Source organism: Haliotis rubra, unplaced genomic scaffold, assembly GCF_003918875.1.
Source record: "Haliotis rubra isolate DU_JTF1 unplaced genomic scaffold, ASM391887v1 Scf233, whole genome shotgun sequence".
In the NCBI taxonomy this organism is placed as follows: Eukaryota; Metazoa; Mollusca; class Gastropoda; order Lepetellida; family Haliotidae; genus Haliotis; species Haliotis rubra.
This window is the reverse complement of record NW_025766370.1, coordinates 489,860-511,626: the sequence shown is the minus strand read 5'-3', so window position 1 is coordinate 511,626 and position 21,767 is coordinate 489,860. Positions and strand designations below refer to the sequence as shown.

The window sequence follows — 21,767 nt, the reverse complement described above, 5'->3', positions numbered from 1 at the left end:
GCTGATGTTAACATGTGTTCTACCGATAGTTTTGAGTTCTTTATCATGTTTGGGGAGGGATGGCCGTGGTGTATCATTTATTCTTTCATTCATTCACATATGTTCTTTTCTTTTGTTCTTTTCTTAATTTCTTTCATTCATTCACATAAAATTCTTGCTCTTAATTCATTCATTCATTCATTGTAAAATTCCGACCTATACAATACACTGGCTGAAGTACTGTTAAACGCAGCCGAAGTTGCGCTGGGACCGAACCAAGTCACTGTGTGCGTTGGAGCATGACGAGGCAATAACGTTAATTAGTACAAATGGTAAAGAAAGCAAGCGAGTGACTCTATCCCTGTTGTAGAGTATCCCTGCCATGATGTACAATCAATTGAAACCACCGTCTCTGCCACTAAAGGTGTTAGCTGCACTGTGTACATTCAAACCACAAGTTATTATAATACAACCTCAAAAAGAAGGAAGAATGATTTTTTATGATAAAAGAATCTCATCCTCGTGTCTTTTGATATCAAACACATCAACACAAGTAGATAAAAGTTTACACCTGGTCAGCAAGTCCAGACTTTCCATATCTACTGATATATGCGAATCTGTGTTTCAATGTGTAGAGTGAGTAAGCTGGGTTTTAAACCACTTTTACATATATTCCAGCTATATCACAGTGAGATGAGAAACAGATTTCACACATTCGGCTGTCTATGTAAACTTGGGCTCAGTATTATTCGTTACACTGGAGTCTAACAAACCCAAGTAGAATGTCGCGTTTGCTTACCTTTTCAATTGACCAATCAGAACACAGCTTACCAAGTCGCGACATTGACATTCGCACATACTTTTGAACTTTTACCTCCAAAACGTTTGCACGCGAACGATTCCGAATGCTATTTTCCGTACGACCGCTTCCGAGTGATGCACATGGAGCACGCCACAACAGCGAGTAAACAGTCGCTGAAAATAGCGTTTTTTGTCAATATTCAAGGAGTGAGTGAGTTGGCATTTTCTCCGCTTTTAGCAATATTCCAGCAAATTACGGTTGGGGACACCGGAAATGGGCTTCACATTGGTCAATAGTCAAGCATGTCAGCTTGCGGAAATATTAGCTATGGTAACCATGTCATCAGAAAGCCCTAGGCGTATATACTGCAGGTCAAATATCTGTGTTTTACGTGGATTTTCGTTTGTTGAGAGATCAGTGTCGGTGACCGGTGAATGTTGGAAGTCCCGCCGAACCATAAACAGTAGCCGTTGTCTGATGGGTTAAATCCGTTCGGCCATCTCGCATTTAATTGGACGGTCATAGGGCTCAAAGGTTAGCTGACGAGACCTTCTACTAGGGTTTGTTAGACTCAGCAGTGTAACGAACAATACCGAACCTAAGTTTACTTAGCCTGCACATACGGAGAATTGAACCAAGTCTTTAGCCTGACAAGCAAGACTTCAACCACTCAGCTACCTGCCCACAGTGTAGGGTAAGTGATAAATAACAGAGTAAACTTTCATTAAAACGAGAAAAATGAAACTTGGTGCATTTTCAACCAAGTTCATTAAGACACAGAGAACTGGCTTCCTACCTTGTCAGGTAAAGTCACCAATCATGGTGGCCACCTTCTTCATACTTACTCACTATGGAATACATGGTTACTGAATAACATTTTTCAAAAGACAGTATTATCATGCATTAATGGGGTTGTGGGGTAGCCTAGTGGTTAAAGCGTTCATCATGCCAAAGACCGGGTTCAGTTCCCCACGTGGGACATAAATGTGTGAATCCCATTTCTGGTTGCCCCCATGATATTGTGGGAATATTGCTAAAAGCGCCTAAAACCATACTCACTCACTCATGAACTGATGAAGGATACATCATCCCCAAATACAACTAAAAAATTTAAAGCACTTTCGGTACATGATATATTTTTTATTCCCACATAGCTGTGTGACATTTGCAAAAATACATCAACTAATATCATGAATTTTTCAAAAAGTCTCTTTGCTCTCTAACACAATCAAGATGCAGGAGTTGAGATTTGGGCTGTTTTGAAGACAGCTTGCCAGCTTGAGGAAATCCCATAGAGAAGAAGGTGTAACACCTTTCTGCTGTGGCCAAACCCAAATGCATAGGTATGGTGGAAAGAAACCTTGAAACCTAAATAAAATCTGGGATTGAACCCACTACAACAGGATCCTAGCATCCCTAAGGGACATAACTGTAAATAGCAGTGCCGAGTCAACTTGGCCACCTGCATCACAACATATTATGCCTACCGGTAAATGGCCATGTTATTTCATCATACATGCAGGTACATATTTGTTTCCATTAATAACAGTATTATAGTGTAAAAATGACTATTGTGAAATCAAATTAACAAAATACAAACATAAAAAATTACAATATATCTGATATCGATATTATTGTTTAAGACCCTGAATTCACAATAGCCTTCTTCTTTACAACTCCACAAAAGAATTTGTGTTTCCTAAGCTCTTCTTTGTCAATTTTCAAGGCACCTGAAGTGCTTATTACATCAAATAGACATTATGAAACAAAACTCGTATGACACATATGTGATGTACAAGGTTGACCTCTGTCATATAGGGTTGATCCCGATTCGAGCACTTGATTGGATAATCATGGTCACTACACCTAGTCACTCTTTCTCAAACCAGTTTCAGGTCGTGGACACAAGACAAAACAATACAGGAAAGACAAGACTTTATGGTTGATCAACTTCTTTATTGTGCAATAGCAACGTTTTGGTAGAGATAACCATGAAAGCGGTGCGAATATCTCTACCAAACGCATAAGCTATTGTACAATAAAAGTTGATCATCCATAAAACCTGTCATTCCTATTACTTACAACATCTAGAATGCCTCTCAAACAGTTCAAAATAATTACACGCATAAAAATTCTACTTAAAATGTGGGTAAGAAATACAATCCCAAACTCGTTCTCATTGTTTATAAAATTTTACAAAACTCATGAAAAGCCTTTTGCATCTGAACTTGGTTTTGCTTAGTTAGCTACAATAGAAGTTCACTTTCGTTTTGTAAATTTGGTATCTAAAGAGAACTTATGTAACATTCCATATATCGGAGTCATTACATAGCAGATAATAGCAAACACTGCTACATCATGACCTATGTATTCACAAGGAACATAGTTACACAAACCCTGAAATACTGATCATGCTTTAAGTATGTGAAATTCACATCTCAATGTAATTTATATTTCAAACACAAATATCTTAAAAACAAATACAAATCAGACATATCATCATGACCTTTTGAGAATCACGAGAAGTGCCAGGAAGAATCCAAATAATTAGCTTGTTGGTTCCTTTACTATTAAAACGGAAGAACATCTTAGGAATCTTTATACCAGTTTACATTCATTCTTTCAGAGAGGAATTTAGAGTTGTAGAAATCACAACACGACAAATGCAGATGTGATGACAGTTTCTTCTGTTGATGACTGACTATATTTTTCTTTGAATACACAACATATGTAGAAACATTATAGGGCATAATGTTATGATAAGGAGGTTGAGTTACCATGGAGACAGTTGGTATTGTACATCAAAGTAGCTGTAAAAATAAATGCCCTTGAATCATTTTTAATAAACACTGAAATAGCACCTTTACTGTTACTACATAGTCACAGATAAATGCGAGTTAGTGTGAGTGAGCTAGTATGTGGATTTGCTTTACCACCACTTTGACTAGTATTTCCTTTTTAGAACTTTGGGGCAGACTGGCGTGGGAGAAAAGTATGTGGTGATGCCGGTGTTTGACACTTACCATTTTGGTCACACCCCCAGTAGGGTTTGATACCGGCAACCTAGAAACATTACCAGCAGAACCAGAGATCGAAACCTACTCACAGGATTTTTGGCACTCCAAAGGGAAGCAACTCTGCATAGAGACCTCATAATGTTTTAGTGGATGATGAAATAGTTGTGAAATGCTTATTAAACAAAAATAATTACAATTGGCAACTGAGTGATTCAGTGAGTGAGATAAGTTCTAAATTACACCATGGCAGTGGGACACTGAACACAAAACACTGAAAATCTTGTGTCTAGGTGAAATAGGGCTGAATGGTCTATGTTTGTACTAATCCCAGTTTTCATAATTGACATCAATTTAACAACTTGCACAAGAAAATCAAGGATGATATCATTAGGGACCGTTCACAAATTATGGCTAGTGGGGTGATGATGATCTTAAGGAGGGGTCATCCATTCTGTACACATGTACTTTTGGGGGTGGGGGGTGTCAGCAATTTTGTACATAAAAACATGTTTAAAACATGCTTACAAATTATGGGATGGGGAGGGGGATGTTGTCACTGATAAAAAAACAGGACATGCAAGGTGGTAACTTACTTTGTACATAATTTTTAGGGGGGTCATTTACTCTTACTCTGTCTCTCTCACACACACACACACACACACACACACACAAACCAACAAAGCCATGCATGAGATCAAATGATGCAGGAGGTGTTTAATTCATGTTTGCAATATTTATTGTATATCTCTACAGTAAAATGTCTCCAAAACAAAATCAGGCTTGTTTCAGACCAAAGGTTAAAGAAAATGATTTATGGTAGAATACAACTAGACTATGGAGATTTTTGCTAGTGTCAGATTAAGAGACCAGGAGACATTGCTTCACAGAAAATTGGCAGAAATACCTTTCATGTTTCATATGGACCCTGGATCAGAATAAAACTTGAAGAGATTTTACAAAAAGAGTTTTGAATCCAGTCACCATCTTTAAAGTAACCTAGACATTTAAACTCTTGTAACCCCCAACTCTTGAATATAGATGATACTTATAGCATGGTCACTCACAGAAAGAGCCCAAGATTACTTTATCAAAATATGTTTTCCAAAAACGAACCACATTTATTCAAATGCATCATTAGAATCATCCAGGATAATCTCAAGGGTACACTAGTACATCTCCACTAGTACCCTGGATGCGTCTAAGCTCAGCCCGATAATTTCATTACCTCCCTTTCTTGGCTTTTTATCCAATCAGGTGCCTGTGCTGGTAAATTGAGCGTACCAGTCACAAGGTTTCTATCACAACTCACTTCCGCTTCTTCAGTAAATAGTAATGGGGGCCAAAATAATTGACTTCAATAGGATGTGTTCTCGCTTCAACATAGAAAAGATGACTCCCGATCAGGAAAATCTGAATGTTTTTTTCCTAAATCTGAGTCACACAGCAAGCAAACCATCACTGGCAAGCTCGGTTGTAATGGCTTATCTGATTGGCTACTGTGAGAAAGTGGAGCCAGTAAAGGGAGGTAATGAAATTATCAGACCAAGCCGTAGATGCATCCTGGGTACTAGTCGGGATTTATCGGAACGTATAACCTGGAGATTATTGAGGATGCATGAAATAGTCACAAAGACAACAACATATAAAGTTCAACAAACAAACACTAATTTCAGTTACAGGTACAGAAAAGAAAGAACTGCTGCAACGTAGATCTTTTATCCTTTGGATTGGATACATAAGCCATAAACAAATTATGCCACATTGTAACAGATCTTGAACAGCTAAAACCTGTTTCATCAATTTGGATAATATCATCTTCTTAATTCACATAATGTACATATAAAGTACATATAATGTCTTTATAACCATTTATCGAAAACAAATGTTTCAATAAACAGAACAAATTGTCGTAGGATGTGTTGAGTGTCACACTGCAGACCTGAGATGTCAAGACTGGAATGATCTCCCCTTATCTGCTGCTGTAGAAAACAATATGGCTGCCCTCTAGCCTATCTCTTCACCGAGTATTTGCTGATGCCATTGTCATTGATGACACAGATATGCTGTAATAGAAGAAAAATAATTTAAAACAGCAATTCTTTAAAAAGTAGGACATCTACTGAAATGACGGACGGTCAGACTCGCTGACTTGGTTGACCGTCATCGCATCCCAGTCGAAGAGGCGACTAACGGGATCGATGGTCATGCTGTTGATCACTGGATTGTCTGGTCCAGACTCAATTATTTACAGACCGCCACCATATAGCTGGAATATTGCTGAGTGTGGCGTAAAACTAAACTCACTCACTCACTGAGCAGGAACTCTACCTATATGACCACGGAGGTGATTACAATGCTCTGGACAGTACATCAGTTATATTAAACTATGACTATGAGAAAAAAACAAGCACTACAAGAAACTGATGGATATATCAAACTGTTCTTTGGTCCGACCATTTGGTCCCAAAAGTTTATCATATGAAAGTCGGCTGGCTGACTGGCTGAGTATGGTCTTACGCCATTTTTAGCAATATTCCAGCAATATCACGGTGGGGGACACTAGAAATGGGCTTCACAAGTTGTACCCATGTGGGGAATCGAATCCGGGCCTTCGGCGTGACGAGCAAACGCTTACACCACTAGGCTACCCCATCGCCCCTATGAAAGTCGGAATACTTCTGGCAAACCATGTTCATGCCCAAACAATACAATGTTGCCTTTGAGTTCATCATGGTCATGCATTATGCATTATGGTCATGCATGTCATGTACAAAATCAATATCCCCCATTATCCCAAGCTATAAATTAAGAACGGACACTAAACCCAGGATCATGGTTTGATCAAATTTGGGAATCAAACCCAAGATTATAGTGAGATGGTGAGTGACTGAGTGAGAATGGTCTTACACCAATTTTACAATATTCCAGCAATATCACTGCAGGGGGACACCAGAAATGGGCTTCACACATTGTACCCATGTGGGGAATCGAACCCGGGTCTTCAGCGTGACGAGTGGACGCTTAAAACATTAGGCTACACCCCACCCCCACAACCCACACCCACACCCCAAGATTCAAGAGTAATTCTATATCTTAACGTTAAGATCGGTGTCCTCCCATTACGCAGACAGGCAGTTCGCAGACGCCTTAAAACAACAACAATTACGGTTCAATGAACAGATTAGCTACTACCCGTTACCTACACATTATAATGGAATAGTCAAAATAAAAAACGCAAGACTGACTGAGTTTGGTTTTACACCGCTTTTAGCAATATTCCAGCAACATCACGGCCGGGGACACCAGAAATGGGCTTCACACATTGTACCCATGTGGGGATTCGAACCCAGGTCTTTGACGTGACGAGCCAACGCTTTAACCACTAGGCTACCCCACCGCCCAAAAACGCAAGAAGAAAAATGAAACTATATTATTTACTTTGAAAGATGGCCGAAAAGACATGAATTTAAATTTTGAAAAAAAGAGTTGTTCTCATAAACATATCGGTTTAACCTTCTCGTCTAACGGGAGTTGGCATTATCATATTGAAAACATTGTCAAAATGACATCTAAAATGATTGGAGCATTTCTCGAAATTAAAGTTCCTACCAAACAAGACAACACCAGTTTTTCTTCAGGATTTACTCCCACCTGTAGTAGGCAACGGGACAGGTTATGAGTTAAGAAACTCCAATAATTTTAGCCAACCATGTACATTTAATCTCAACAAAGTTCTGTTTACACACAATCAAACTTCTCAGTAAAGAACCTGTTTCAGGCTCACCTTACTCTACTCACTAGACAGTGCACTGTTCCATTATACCCCGTAGGTGTTACCCTAATTAACCTTCTAGTTTAGTGTCTATCAACTGACTGTCCGTCAAATGGATGTCTGTCAATTGGGAGATAACCTTAAGATCGCTTGCAAGTGAAATATACAAGGCATTAAGAGGTGGATGCTTTCTCAAGACATGTCACCTTATACATGATACCACTTGAGCAGTTCACATATAACAATGTATGTAGAAGCCATCTTACACTAAGATCTCTGAAGTACTCGTTAAAGTCCAAAGAGTAGCCTACGACAAACTTGTCTGGAACTTCAAAGCCCACATCTGAAATACACACGTCATGATTAGACAGAAACAAGGTAATTACAGATGGATCAATAGCTAATTAACAGTGAAATTGATTGGCAGTGAAAAGAATCATCAGTGAGTGAGTGAGTGAGTGAATGAATGAAAATGTAAAATCACATCGGCAATATTTCAGCCATCTTGTGACTGGAACAAGCTTTACTATTACTATGTCTACATAACATCTGCCATCGAAGGACCAGCAATATATACCAAAATGTTTAAAACTAGTCATAGAAAAAATGCATATCTGAATATTGGAGCAAGATACAAAGTTAAATGGGGCTACTGATCGCCAGCAAGATAGGTAAGGCCACCATGCTAAGGGCCATGGGGATTTACGGTACCTCTGTTTCCTTCATGGCTCCCTTGCCGGATTTATACCTTTCCCTCAGTTACTGGTGATTGTTGCAAGTTTAGCAAGAGATTGAAATTTAACAAATATTCTGCAGTTAAAATTCAGGTAGAATGTGAACTTACAGTCTGGCCTGTATCCTACACTCCTGGGCGTCCGCTTGACCAGCAAACTGCAACACAACACATCTACATCAACCACAGCATCTACATCAACCACAGCATCTACATCAACCACAGCATCTACATCAACCACAGCATCTACATCAACCACAACATCTACATCAACAACAGCATCTACATCAACAACAACATCTACATCAACCACAGCCTGGTGAGGAACCTGCAACATCACATTAACACTAGTTCCTGTGTGTCATCTATCACCCTCTGCTCTACACATCGGAATCAGTATATGGTAGGTCTGTTTGTTGTTTAATGCCGGTCTCAGTGGCGGTCTGTAAATGGAACCTCATCTTTGACGTGATAAGTGAACACTTTAACCCCTAGGTTACACCAGACCCTCTCCCTGCATCCTTTAGCAAACATCTGAGGTAACTTTCTACCTCTACTGTACGTTACCTTGCCACTCGGACAGACTTGGGCTTGACTTCCTTCAGAAGTGCCAGCAGTTGCGTCATCGTGCCGCCTGTGTCGATGATATCCTCCACCACCAACACATTCTGAAACATAGAACAATGTCAAGGTCACTACCACAAGGGATAATTTTGATCCTGCCTAAATATCATGACTGAATGTTTGGTTTTAATGCCACATTCAGCAATTCTACCAGTAAGACAGCAATCTGTTAATTAGAGAGCCTGGACCAGACAATCCAGTGATTGACATCATGAGCATCAATCTAGGCACCTGGGATATGATGACATGCATGAACAAGGTCTACAGACATGACCACCGATCCCATTTGTCACCTCCTACAACATGGACGATTTACTTAAGAACAATTCGAACCTGGATTTTCACAGGTTCATGTAAGAATAAGTTCATGAATGAGTTTATGAGTGATTCTAAGATGCCTAGCGGTTAGAACAATCGAAAAAATACATTATCAGACAATAAAGGTATAGTTTTTGATGACGTAACAATTGAATGCGTTATCCGTCACACCGCGCCATTCTAGTGTGCCCCTCGTGAATCGAACCATTTTACATTACGTCACAATGTAAGCGGCGCCACGATGCATGTCAGTTGTCATCACTGCATCGGCCTCCTACAGTAAACTACACGTTGCATCCAGTTTCTTGGTTTGCTGTTGCTTCACGCAGCTAACATCACTGGTGGAAACATTACGTTTATGTTTTACGACGGTTAAAATGTGTCATTTCGACTCACAAGTTTTCAGCGACACGGTAACGTTCGTAATGTTTACATTCCCACAATGCAATTGTGGAATGTCGCTTTGACTACTCAACTTCCTCTGGATGTACTGATCTAAACTTACGCTGGTAGTAGAAATGCAACGTTCATATTGCCCATATGGTTTACGTTAATTACAGATGTACTTAAAATAATTCAGAGAAGATATTTAATCCGAACGTAAACCGTCATCAAACTGTTATCATTTGTTTTTCTGGTAACGTTCGTCTTAACGAGGGGGCCTGACACATCAATAGAACAGCGCACCAGTTAGCCCTGTGCGAGGATTGATTCTTAATTTAGGTCACCGACACCGTCGCTTGTTTTCTGCCTTAAATTAATCGTAATTATCCTTAGAAAGTATTAAATATGGCATCTTAGAAGAAATACACTTCAGCCCTACCACCATGTATAGTGTAATAAAACACACTTTTCGCCCTGAACTATTATAGCGTTAAAGCACGGACGGAAGCCGCCCGTCCGAAAGGCTTTAACTATAATAGTTCAGGGCAAAAGTGTGTTTTATTACACTATACATGGTGGTAGAGCCAAGTGTATTTCTTAAATTCATACACCAACAAGTTGTACAGAATGATACTTTCAAAGGGTTTTTACCGAGAAATGTGCAGCCAGTATACATGTATATGGAATGGATTCAGAAAAGTATGCAGAAATGCCAACCCATACGATTTTATCACATTAGATCACGAAAAAACAACACAACATAATAGCGACTTACGATAACAGTATCAATGTACAATTTTTTTTAAATACATTAAATTAAATTATCAAATAGTAGGCGTACCAAACACAATACATTTCAACCACATTTTATTCAGTATCAAGCTATATGTGGATACCTACTACTGATTTAGGTGGGTCCTATGTTAACAAGAAGACAAAGTCATCAATATCCCCCCGCAATGGCAAAATACTCTTCATGATTATGTCTACGAAGTTATGATTATGTCAAATATTTAGGTGTGTATATAGAAAAGTGGAAGGAGAGTATTGAAAGGTTTTAAAGTTCTGCTCCAGAAAGGAGCACTACCACCAGTTTCAGTCTAAGTCAAAAGATACTTTATTCAGAAATCCAAAACTACCAAAAGGCACCAGTACACCACCAGACAAATCTATGTGCCAAGTTTGGTGAAGAAATAGTGAACGATTTTAGAGTTCTGCTCGAGGAAAAGAGCACTACCACCAATTTCAGTCTAAGTCAAAGTTGTTGCCATGGAAATGCCAAAAATATTTAATTCAGAATACCAACACTACCAAAAGGCACCAGTACACCACTAGACCAATCTATGCACCAGGTTTGGTGAAGAAATAATGAACGGTTTTTGAGTTCTGCTCCAGAAAAGAGCACTACCACCAATTTCAGTCTAAGTCAAAGTTGTTGCCTTGGAAATGCCAAAAATATTTTATTCAAAATTCCAAAACTATCAAAAGCACCAGTACACCACCAGATGTATGTATTTGCAAAGTTTTGTGAAGAAGTGAGTAATTGAGTCTAGTTTCACGCCACACTCAGCAATATTCCAGCTATATGGCGGCGGCCTGTAAATAATCGAGTCTGGACCAGACAATCCAGTGATCAACAACATGAGCATCGATCTACTTAATTGGGAACCGATGACATGTGTCAACCAAGTCAGTGCGAGCCTGACCACCCCGATACCGTTAAGTAAGCCTCTTACAACAAGCATGGGTTACTGAAGATCAATATTCTAACCCGGACCTTCACGGGTCAGTTTGGTGAAGAAATATTAAACGGTTTTGCTCGGAAAAGACAAATGTGCACGGACACACGGACATATGGACGCGGGGATAATAACAAGTTGTTAGAACAGCTATATATTCTTTGAAAAAGTTAATACTAATTTTGGAAAAAAATACTAATTTTTGCATCAGTTTTGGGCCAAAATACTAATTGGGCTTTTAAAACTAGGGTTGGCATCTCTGTATATGTATTGCATCACAACAGATACACAATAATATTCATATTTCCAAATTTTAACAAATTTTTAACAAGCTATGCTTAGGATTTTCTAGCCTTGAACTGAATGCTAAGCCCTTTAAACAGGCAAGTCTGGATACACAGACTATACGAACAAACTGTTCTTTTTATTCATACATTATCTCGAAAGTATCAGTTAAACTAATCATAATCATCTCAGAGACTTGTGTATGTGTGGGAAATGCCTCACGTAACAGGACCAGTCAGGAGATTTTATGATGCTTCATGAGGTTTGGTCAGGATGTGAAAATTGGGTATAATTGGTTTTCTCCTATGACCAAATACTTTCTGATAAAAGTGAATTGCAGCAACTAAGACAACTGAACCATCAAATCCCTGGTTCATCTCACAGTCCCTGAGCCACATTATTTTCCCTTCCACCAAGTCCCTTCTACAATGCTAAACCCCTTAATGAAGCAAGTCTAGATTTCCTCAATCTCACAGCTCACTGGGGCTCCTTTTCAATTTACATGGAAGCCATTCACTTATTTGTTTTGTCAGAATTATATATAATCAGAGACTAAGCCACAGTTCACCCATGCCCTCGATTCTTACAGAAACGTAATTATTAGAGAATTGGCTATGTCTGGATAGTCAAGGATTCACTACACCAAATCAGATTCTGTTGTTTAACAAGCACTTTTCGTAGGGAGCCTTCAGTGCAGACTGAATCACCTGACAGCTGTGATTGGACGATTCTGTGTAAGAGTTTAGTGTTTTTTAAATGTACATCCATCCAGTAACTGAAACTAACCATATTTTTTAATATATAGTGCTGTCTTGTTCACATGTTTGCAGGATGTCACCAGGTATTTTCAAGCGGTTGACATTTTGTGCGGAACTGGGGTAGGTCTGTTTACCGGTAGCTTCCTGTACTCGTAAAAGGTGTTGACTGAGGTGGTCATGTTTTTATATTTTCATTGCTTCTTTAAGGCCAGACTATGTACACATGTACATGTAATTAGTGGTGGTCCGATTAATTAAAATAATCGTAGATTGGTCGCTTAATGACTAGATGATCAAGCAATCGATCATGTTTTCTCATCGAACACAAACAATTTTGGAACACTTGTTTGCAATAACAATATTTTTTCACAAGGTTGGTTTTGTCTGTTACATTTCATTAGCACTACAAGCTCTTCCAATTCATGATTGAATATATTTTAAAGACTCCATGAAGTTCATGTTCCTAACATACTAGTCATCCTTTAAAGATGTGAAATTTGCAAATGCATTTTGTGCAATTTGAAAAACCCGAAAAGAACTACATGTTTTTCTTTATTTATTGTGCATTAACAAACATAACCAGATTACTTTAATAAATGACGCTAACCAATTATTTTCAATGATTGATCGGTTGTAATGAACCAATCATCAATTATGAGATTTAAACCAATTCCCAACACTACATGTAATAGCTGTTGTGGCTTAGTATATTTTAAAAAATATGATTTTGTATAGAACTCAATGGGAAAATATTGTTTTTGTGTAACCTCAAGATATTTTACCAAACCTCCTGCACGAACGACATCAGCGTCGATGACAAACACACCACGCATGCAGTGCACAACATCGCTCTTGTGGAGACTTCCCAATCAATAGCCATGTCTGCTAACGAGATGATGCAGCCTTCAAGTAAGATTTAATGATGTACACAATTACTTAGCTGGAGGTAATTAATAGGATTTGCAAGGTCAATCTCATTCACCAAGACCTGCAACATCTTGCTTCCTCATCCTGGCAACGTACCTAATGAAACAAGGTCGAAAAGATGATTGTGTTGATTTTACCGTTCACTTCTGGTCACAGTGATGCTGATTAGAAGTAATCCATGAATTACCTGTCCTATAACCTTGAGTTTATGCATTTCCATGGCGACTAGTATTTATCTGTGGCCTAGAAGGCTCATGGGGATTCTTCGGTTTTTTTCCAATTTTGTTTCCATATTTGAATACAAGCATTTAAAGCTTGGGAGTTTTTGTAAGTAAATAATTAAACATGATTTTATGCAGTTTAAGTTTTTGTTTGTTTTGTTTTTTTGTTGATTGTCACCGCAATTTTCCATGACGGCGGTCGGTAAATAATCGAGTCTGGACCAGACAGTCCAGTGATTGACATCATGAACACCAATCTAAGTAACTGGGATATTGCCACTTTTAGCAATATTCCAGCAATATCATGGCGGGGGACACCAGAAATGGGTTTCACACATCGTACCCATGTGGGGAATCGAACCTGGGTCTTCGGCGTGACAAGCCAACGCCTTAACCACTAGGCTACCCCACCGCCCCAGACAATCCAGTGTTGACACCATGAGTAGGCTTGTGTATTGGCAAATAAATTGTATTGCTATATATTGCGATTCAGGTACCCGTATTGCAATACGTATTGCGATATATTGGGAACTTTAGTGTTTGACAGTGAGTGACACTAATTGTGCATGTCAGTCCTATTTTCTACATTGTAAGTCCCTAAAAATATATGTTATAGTTCTGATAACAGCAATCTCAAAAGTAGGTTGCATAGTCAGGGATTCTTTTTTCTGTTCTATACAATGTATAGCGTTACAGTATGCCATTTTGTCACTGAACAACGGAGAAAAACATTTGTTGTGAATGAAAGTCTGTGTAGATTTTAATTTAAACCATAAAGATACTCCCCCAAACTTCATACACGTTCTTAACCCAATATACCGGTTTTCAGAAAAAATATTGCAATACATATCGTTTGAAAAGTGCATTGCGAAATACCGGTACACCAGTAATGCTGTGCAGTCCTAATCATGAGCATCAATCTACATGGGATGGGATGACATGTGTCAACCAAGTCAACCAAGTCCTGAAATCTGATCATCACCAGTTTAACAGAGTCTGGCTTCGAGTTCAAATCCACGCATTCTTTATTTCTACACAGTACAGGTATCAACAACCGTGATTACTATAACAGATGAATTGGGTAAAGTCATGGAGACTGCCTTCCATGCAGTGTGAGAAGTAAGAGTTATCTCACCTTTCCTTCAAGATTAGCCAGGTTGTCTCCCCCTATAACCTCGATGTTCCCTGTTGAGATATCATTCTGAAATGGAAACCAGTTACAGTCATCAAACATCAAATGTACAACTGTATATTGTCTACTGTCTTGTTATTGGTGCCATTCCACAACCAATCTTAGCCCTACGCCAATCGTAAACCCCTAAAATCTCAAACTTAGCAAAACCTTACGATCGGCATACCGTTCCACTAACCGATCTTACCCAAGTCAATTGTAAACTTAAGTTCATGACAACTTAGGATCGCTATAATCAATCATAGAGAAACCAAAATGGCGGCTTTCCTTATTCTATGTGAAGAAGAAGAGCAAGCACTACACAATAAGCGTGTTTTTCCGAGACCGCTCACAGATTCTAGATATGTGAGCAGGTTGCCTCATCTCGCCATGTTTAAACTGATCAACAAGGTTCAGCCACATACTATGCCAGATACCCAGCATTCACATGCACTAGCCCCAGAAACCAAGTTGTTCACTTCACTATAAGATTTACACTTGGTTCCAAAACTACTTCCATCGTCTGTTTAACTATGCAAAGGGAGACAACTCGTGCCTCACATTTTTCTATCTTTACGAAACAGTCTCGATCTTAGCAAGGATTGGATTGTAAGATGTGGACCGGCTATGATCGGCCTGAGATCGGTTAGTGGAACGGGTGTAACAGGATTGTAAAATTGGAGTAACTTGCTAAGATTGATCTTAGATAAGATCGGATAGTGGAATGGCACCCTGAACCCAGCAAAGGACAAGACATTTTACAGGACTCGATTTAAGCATTTAGAACCTGAGTTGGTGCAACCTGAAACGGCAAACTGCAACCTCATATTTTTACCAGTGAATGTTAATATTTTGCTGTTCAACGAACACAGACTGCAGCTGTTAAACAGAATGATGAGGAACTGGTTTGGAACAGAGGGAGTGATTCAATGACGGTTACTGATCATGTCAAGTAATTTTATGAAGTAAGATAACATGATCTTATCAGACCCAAACAAATTCTGCTATAATAATGTGTTAATCAATATATCATCCCAAAAGTAAATCATTATAATATAATTTTATATTGAGCTGCAGGTGCAACCTGATATTGTCAGGTGCAACCTAAGGTTACACCGTGTGCAAGTAGGTTTCATTTCCTTAAAGAGAGCCCTGGTTTAGTTGGTTGGTTTGTTGTTTAACGCTGCACTCAGCAATATTCCAGCAACATGGCGGCAACATGTACATAATCGAGTCTGGACCAGACAATCCAGTGAACAACAGCATGAGCATCGATCTGTGCAACTGAGATACGATGACATGTGTCAACCAAGTCAGCAAGCCTGACCACCCGATCCCGTTAGTCGCCTCTTACGACAAGCGCAGGTTATTGAAGACCAATTCTAACCCGGATCTTCACGGGTCCCTGGTCTAGAGTGGAGTGAGGTCAATGTTTTATTTTCTTAGATCAAAAACATGACCAGAAATAGCACGGAACAAACACATACTGAAGTACATGAGTTAATTCCCTTGTTGCACAATTTGATCATGAATAGTTTCTCTGACAAAACTTTCCCTTCCATAACAAAAGAACGAGGTAGAAAAATGTGCACACCACACAAACACCAAATTCTAAAGCTACAAAAACTTTGTAACAATGGCATAAAAATGATCAGACCTGTTGAAACTGCTGATAGTTTTTGTCTGTCTTTCACTTGTAAGCCCAAAACACATAACAATGAGACATGCCCAACTAGATAGGACAGCAAATGAATGGTGCTGTTTTTTCTTCATTTCATGGTGGCCAGTTTCTAAAGTATGTTTATCTCAGTTTACTGCAGCACATGTCGCAATACAGATCTTAGTATATTGGAGTAAAAGATGCAGGCAACACACACCAATCTGCTATACACACACAAACAGGGTTGGCAAAAAGTGCTGACACCTCACTTTTGACACAACGTAACTTTTGACGGTAAATAAAGCTTGAGCACTTCTTTTTAGTTCATGGAGGAGAGATATGTTCATTTAACCCTTTGTCATTAGTGAGGGATACAGATGAGAATTTACAGGAACTTGGAGGAGAACAGATAAGTTTAATAGAATAAATCCAAGAAGGAGTAGAACTCACTCTGAACTGATTGAGCAAAGTCTTGATTACCTCAGTGCGAGGAAATTAAGAATTTACTAATTCTTCTGCGATCCTTTTGGAATATTAATTTTTTTTAAGGCAATGTTTCAAAATGTATCTATAGTTCTGTGATTAAATGTCAGTCTACTGCTTTTGATAAGAGCTGACCTCCATGTACACACTGACTGATGGAGGTAGCCTAGAGGATAAAGCGTTCGCTCGTCACGCCGAAGACCCGGGTTCAATTCCCCACATGGGTACAATGTGTGAAGCCCATTTCTGGTGTCCCCCGCCATGACATTGCTGGAATATTGCTAAAAGCGGCGTAAAACTAAACTCCCTCTCTCTCCCACTCACTCACTGATACTTTCACAGAGTGACCTTGACACTGATCCATGGCTACAGCTTTAGAATTTGGGGTGTATTTCAGATTAGTGAGTGAGTTTAATTTTACACTGCTGTCAGCAATATTCCAGTAATATAACCCCAGCGGAAACCACAAATGGGCTCCTCACATTGCACCCATGTGGGGAATCGAACACTCTTCGGCGTGACAAGCGTACGCTTAACCAATAGGCTACCCCACACTCCATATTTAAGATTTATCCAGAAGACACATGGAAACCTTTGTCGCTTGTTCTGCTTGAACATGACAAACTAGTTATGTGTACATCAGTACTAGTCATATTCAGTCTTAATTTGTAGAAAAATTGAAACATTGAGAAATTAACATATGTTATATTTGGGATTACACTTTCTTAGTAAAGTACAGATTCTAGTACTTTTTGGGTTGAGTCCCATCCGGGATTCGAACCCGCACCCCCAGAGTCAGGCACCTAATCGCCAGCACACAAAGTCAGACACCTAGACCGCTCAGCCACCGCGGCTTCCACAGTGGATTAGGTGATTAGGCAATTAGGTGCCTATTACTAGAATCTGTACTTTACTAAGAACGTGTAATCCCAAATATAACATATGTTACATTTGACCACTTTCTAAAATGGCATTGTGTATTTCATTGAGAACTTGTTCAGAATTATAGCACTCAAAAGCTTGCTAGTGTGAACTTTGTCAGCTGCGTCTGAACACCTAAGATGTCTCCTGAGAGTAACAAAGCAGTGTTGGGGACTTCATATATGTGCTGTACTCTGTCAACTGGGGTTCGCTTCAAGACATGAGCTGCAGTATCTTTATGGTTGCTCTAAATAATGGTTAGTTGGTGCAGTCTGTCGATCAGTTCACTCACAATTTCACTGGAAGTTATATGAACAATAGGGCTGTAAGCGTGTTTGGATTTACACCCGCTTTTAGCAATATTCCAGCAATATCACAGCGGGGACACGAGAAATGGGCTTCACACATTGTACCCATATGAGGAATCGAACCCGGGTCTACAGCGTGACGAGCAAACGCTTTAACCACTAGGCTACCCCATCACCCCAGGGCTGCAACATATACACTATGAGGCACATATGATATATTTCATGAAAACATATAGCAACGAATATGAATATTTATTCATGAATACTTTTCGTGTTTATTATCAAGGAAATAAAATCATGTAATTATTTAAGTTGAAACATATAACTGATATTATCTATAAGCAAAAAAAGCAATACGTTACAAACAATGTAGCTTACTGCCTAATAGTGCTATAAGTGGCGTTGGTAAAATTACATAAGTTGGGCTACTTGGATACATTCCATTTTGCATATCACATTTTAACAAACAACTAACTACGTGTACTTCCAAGTAAAAACGCTCTCTCATAAATATTTGCAAATATTCGATTCTAGCGACCACTATAGTTTGGCATGAAATGCACGTGGACCCGGTTTTTTGTAAATATCTCTTCATCCAATGACCCAATTGATCTTAAACTGTGCAAGTGGATGTTTTGTCAGACAACCTAATCACATTGTAAATCACCGATTTTATGCACTTGTATTAAAGAATCTGTCTATGTAACTGTCAACAAAATAAACAGCAGAACGCAGAATGCTTGCAGAGGGCGGGAGCCAATGACCTGTAACAGCGGCAGTGTTGGGTCATAAAGGTCAACGTTCGTCAATGTAGGTCAGCTATGCACGTGACAGGTATGAAGAGGTGTCACAGGTCGTGAATAGGGTAAGGTGGGTGCCAACTGTTAACCATCATACGGAGTTTGTTTCTCTGAGTTGTTCAACATTAACCACAAAACCCATTAGTCACCAGTGAGAATTATTCTGTAGGTTAAAATCTTTAAATTTTGCAAATAGCCGGCGAATGACATCCCTGATGACCCTGATGTCAAAAGAGTCTAACTTTGGATGCCTACCTTTTTGTACAAGGTTTTGTTTATTGGTTGTTGGTTTATTTTTCACCATTTTTAGCACGGTGTTCTTTTCATGCCAAGAGCAAAAGTTGTAGTTTCATGTAATCCGACACCTTATAAATCGGTTTGCTACGTTTGCTCTCTTTTTAAAAATAATTCAACACATTTTAATTAAACGTTTAGCATAATCTGAATAAGCTTTCATGATGACAGCTAGAAGTAGTCACTGCCGCTGTTACAGGTCATTGGCTCCCGCCCTCTGCAAGCATTCTGCGTTCTGCTGTTTATTTTGTTGACAGTTACATAGACAGATTCTTTAATACAAGTGCATAAAATCGGTGATTTACAATGTGATTAGGTTGTCTGACAAAACATCCACTTGCACAGTTTAAGATCGATTGGGTCATTGGATGAAGAGATATTTACAAAAAAACGGGTCCACATGCATTTCATGCCAAACTATAATAATGAATTGAATTCATGAAGTGATACGGTTCTATTCACCAAATTCATGAGTGAATCGAAACAGAATGAATAAACAATATTTATGAATCTTTGAATGAGATTAACACACTAGATAAAATCAAAGTGAGATGTAAAACAATATAAGTTGTTCACTGGTCTCCAGGAGGACATGGGCTGATGTACCCTCAATGTTTGTTTATGTTCCCTGAGCCCGAAAGGTGGGGGGAACATAAAGAAACATCGAGGGTACATCAACCCATGGGCCCCAGGAACCAGTGAACAACATATTTATCTTACCGAACACCTCAATGGTAATTTTGAACTGTTTGAAGCACGGGTATTGGATCATAGTATGGAGTACCAGACGACAAGATGACAAGAAAAAACAAATTTAGAGTTATCTCCCTTCCAACGATTTGCATTCGCAAAATATCGGTAATTTCTGTACATCATACGTGATTCAATGTTATTCGAGATAAATGCCGATAATGAGTTCGGCATTCCCAACGGGGTACATAGAAAATGGTACTCGCTTGTTAGCGGGGTACATTGAAAATAATAGAACAGTGCTCAGCCAATCAGAAAACGATACTGATGTGTGAGGCAAGATAAACAGTTATATTATGTCATTGTAATAACCACGACAGAACTTGCATACTTCAGTACAGGTGTGTTGACAGATAACTACTATGGTAATTAGTGTTTCAGGCTAATGATATCATATTTGCTTTAATAAATAATGAAAGATGAAAGATGACCCTTAATGAAAGATGCATTAGATTTTACCAAATAAATGTGTTAATGTATATATTTTGGAATCATTACCTCAGCTTTGAGATTTTAATTATATTTACCGCTTTGTGTAAATGTAACAGCTGTGATACACAAACAACTGTGAACATTATTAATATATTTCCAAGGACAGAACATGAGTTGGAATCGGTACTGTTCATCAAAACAAACAACAGAATGCAGCACATGTGATATTTTGACTTCCACACACTGCATGTTAATTTTTTCTACACAAACAAAAGAATTCCTGACAAATGGAAAACTTTAAGTTTAGGCAGTTATCATAAAATCAATATTCAGTAAATATCATTCCTGGACTAATATATTAAAAAAGGTTTCCAAAATGCAATAAAATAAGAAAAGTTTCAATACTTGAATGAGTGAGTGAGTTTAGTTTTACGACACTTTTAGCAACATTCCACCAATATCACGGCAGGGGACACCAGAAATAGCCTTCACACATTGTACTTGTGGGGAATCGAACCTGGGTCTTCGGCGTGACTAGTGAACGCTCTAACCACTAGACTACCCCAATGTTCCTTCAATATTTGAATGTCCATTACCATAGAATAGTGAAAATGTACATATTCACAAAAATATCTTATTATTCTGCCTACCACACTTTTAATGCCAAAAAAATATCCTAAAACATTTAGTGTTGAGACAAACAGACATCTTACACTTAACGGCAAAGGCAGTTGTGGCAGCCATCTGATCAGGAGTGATTATCAATGTTTTGAACAGTGTTTCAGCCATATCAGGGCATGTCACGGCCTGTTTGATATCAGAGGATGTTCCTTGAGAAATTGTTTAAATTGAAATCTTTCAAATGCAACCTTTCTATGTCATAGGTCAACAGATTTCAACAATATGAGTATATAATACAATATATATATGATACAAAAGAGACAAAGGATAGAAGGGTGCATAGATATACAGGTGGATGGATAGATATACAGGTGGATGGATAGATATACAGGTGGGTGGATAGAAAGGTAGGCAGATAGATAGACAGATAAAAAGGCAGGAGAGATACAGGCAACTCTCACTTCCATTAAATTAACATAAATAAAGAAGAATATAGTAAGTTGAGGTAAATTTCAAACTAGATCTTGTAGCCGAATTTTTAAACAATAAATAACTCTTTAGCATGTTTGTATACATATTTGTAAGTTTATTAGAAAATTTTGATTTGTAAACGTTTGTATTTATAAAAAGAGACAAGCTTAAGTTCAGAGTATACTGGAGAAATATAATATTACTTCTATAAATCCTTATAAATAGAGAATATTTTCCCAAAGCAATGTTATATATGAAAAAAATACGCTCTTAAACATCTGAAGCAGTGCTAAAATG

At 38.5% G+C, this 21,767-nt stretch overlaps 1 protein-coding gene across 2 annotated transcripts in view; it reads right to left on the bottom strand.

Annotated features, from left to right (window-relative positions):
• Positions 1-1,906: 1,906 nt before the first annotated feature.
• Positions 1,907-21,767, bottom strand: part of LOC124278221 (hypoxanthine-guanine phosphoribosyltransferase-like) — a 35,471-nt gene continuing 15,610 nt past the window's right edge. For both annotated transcript variants that reach the window (XM_046713946.1, XM_046713947.1), the window contains 5 exons: positions 14,695-14,760; positions 8,871-8,971; positions 8,415-8,461; positions 7,837-7,913; positions 1,907-5,861 (listed from right to left, as the gene is read on the bottom strand). In XM_046713946.1, coding sequence (XP_046569902.1) covers positions 5,808-5,861; positions 7,837-7,913; positions 8,415-8,461; positions 8,871-8,971; positions 14,695-14,760 — 345 coding nt within the window. In that variant the 3' untranslated portion in view covers positions 1,907-5,807. The remainder of the gene's footprint in view (positions 5,862-7,836; positions 7,914-8,414; positions 8,462-8,870; positions 8,972-14,694; positions 14,761-21,767) is intronic.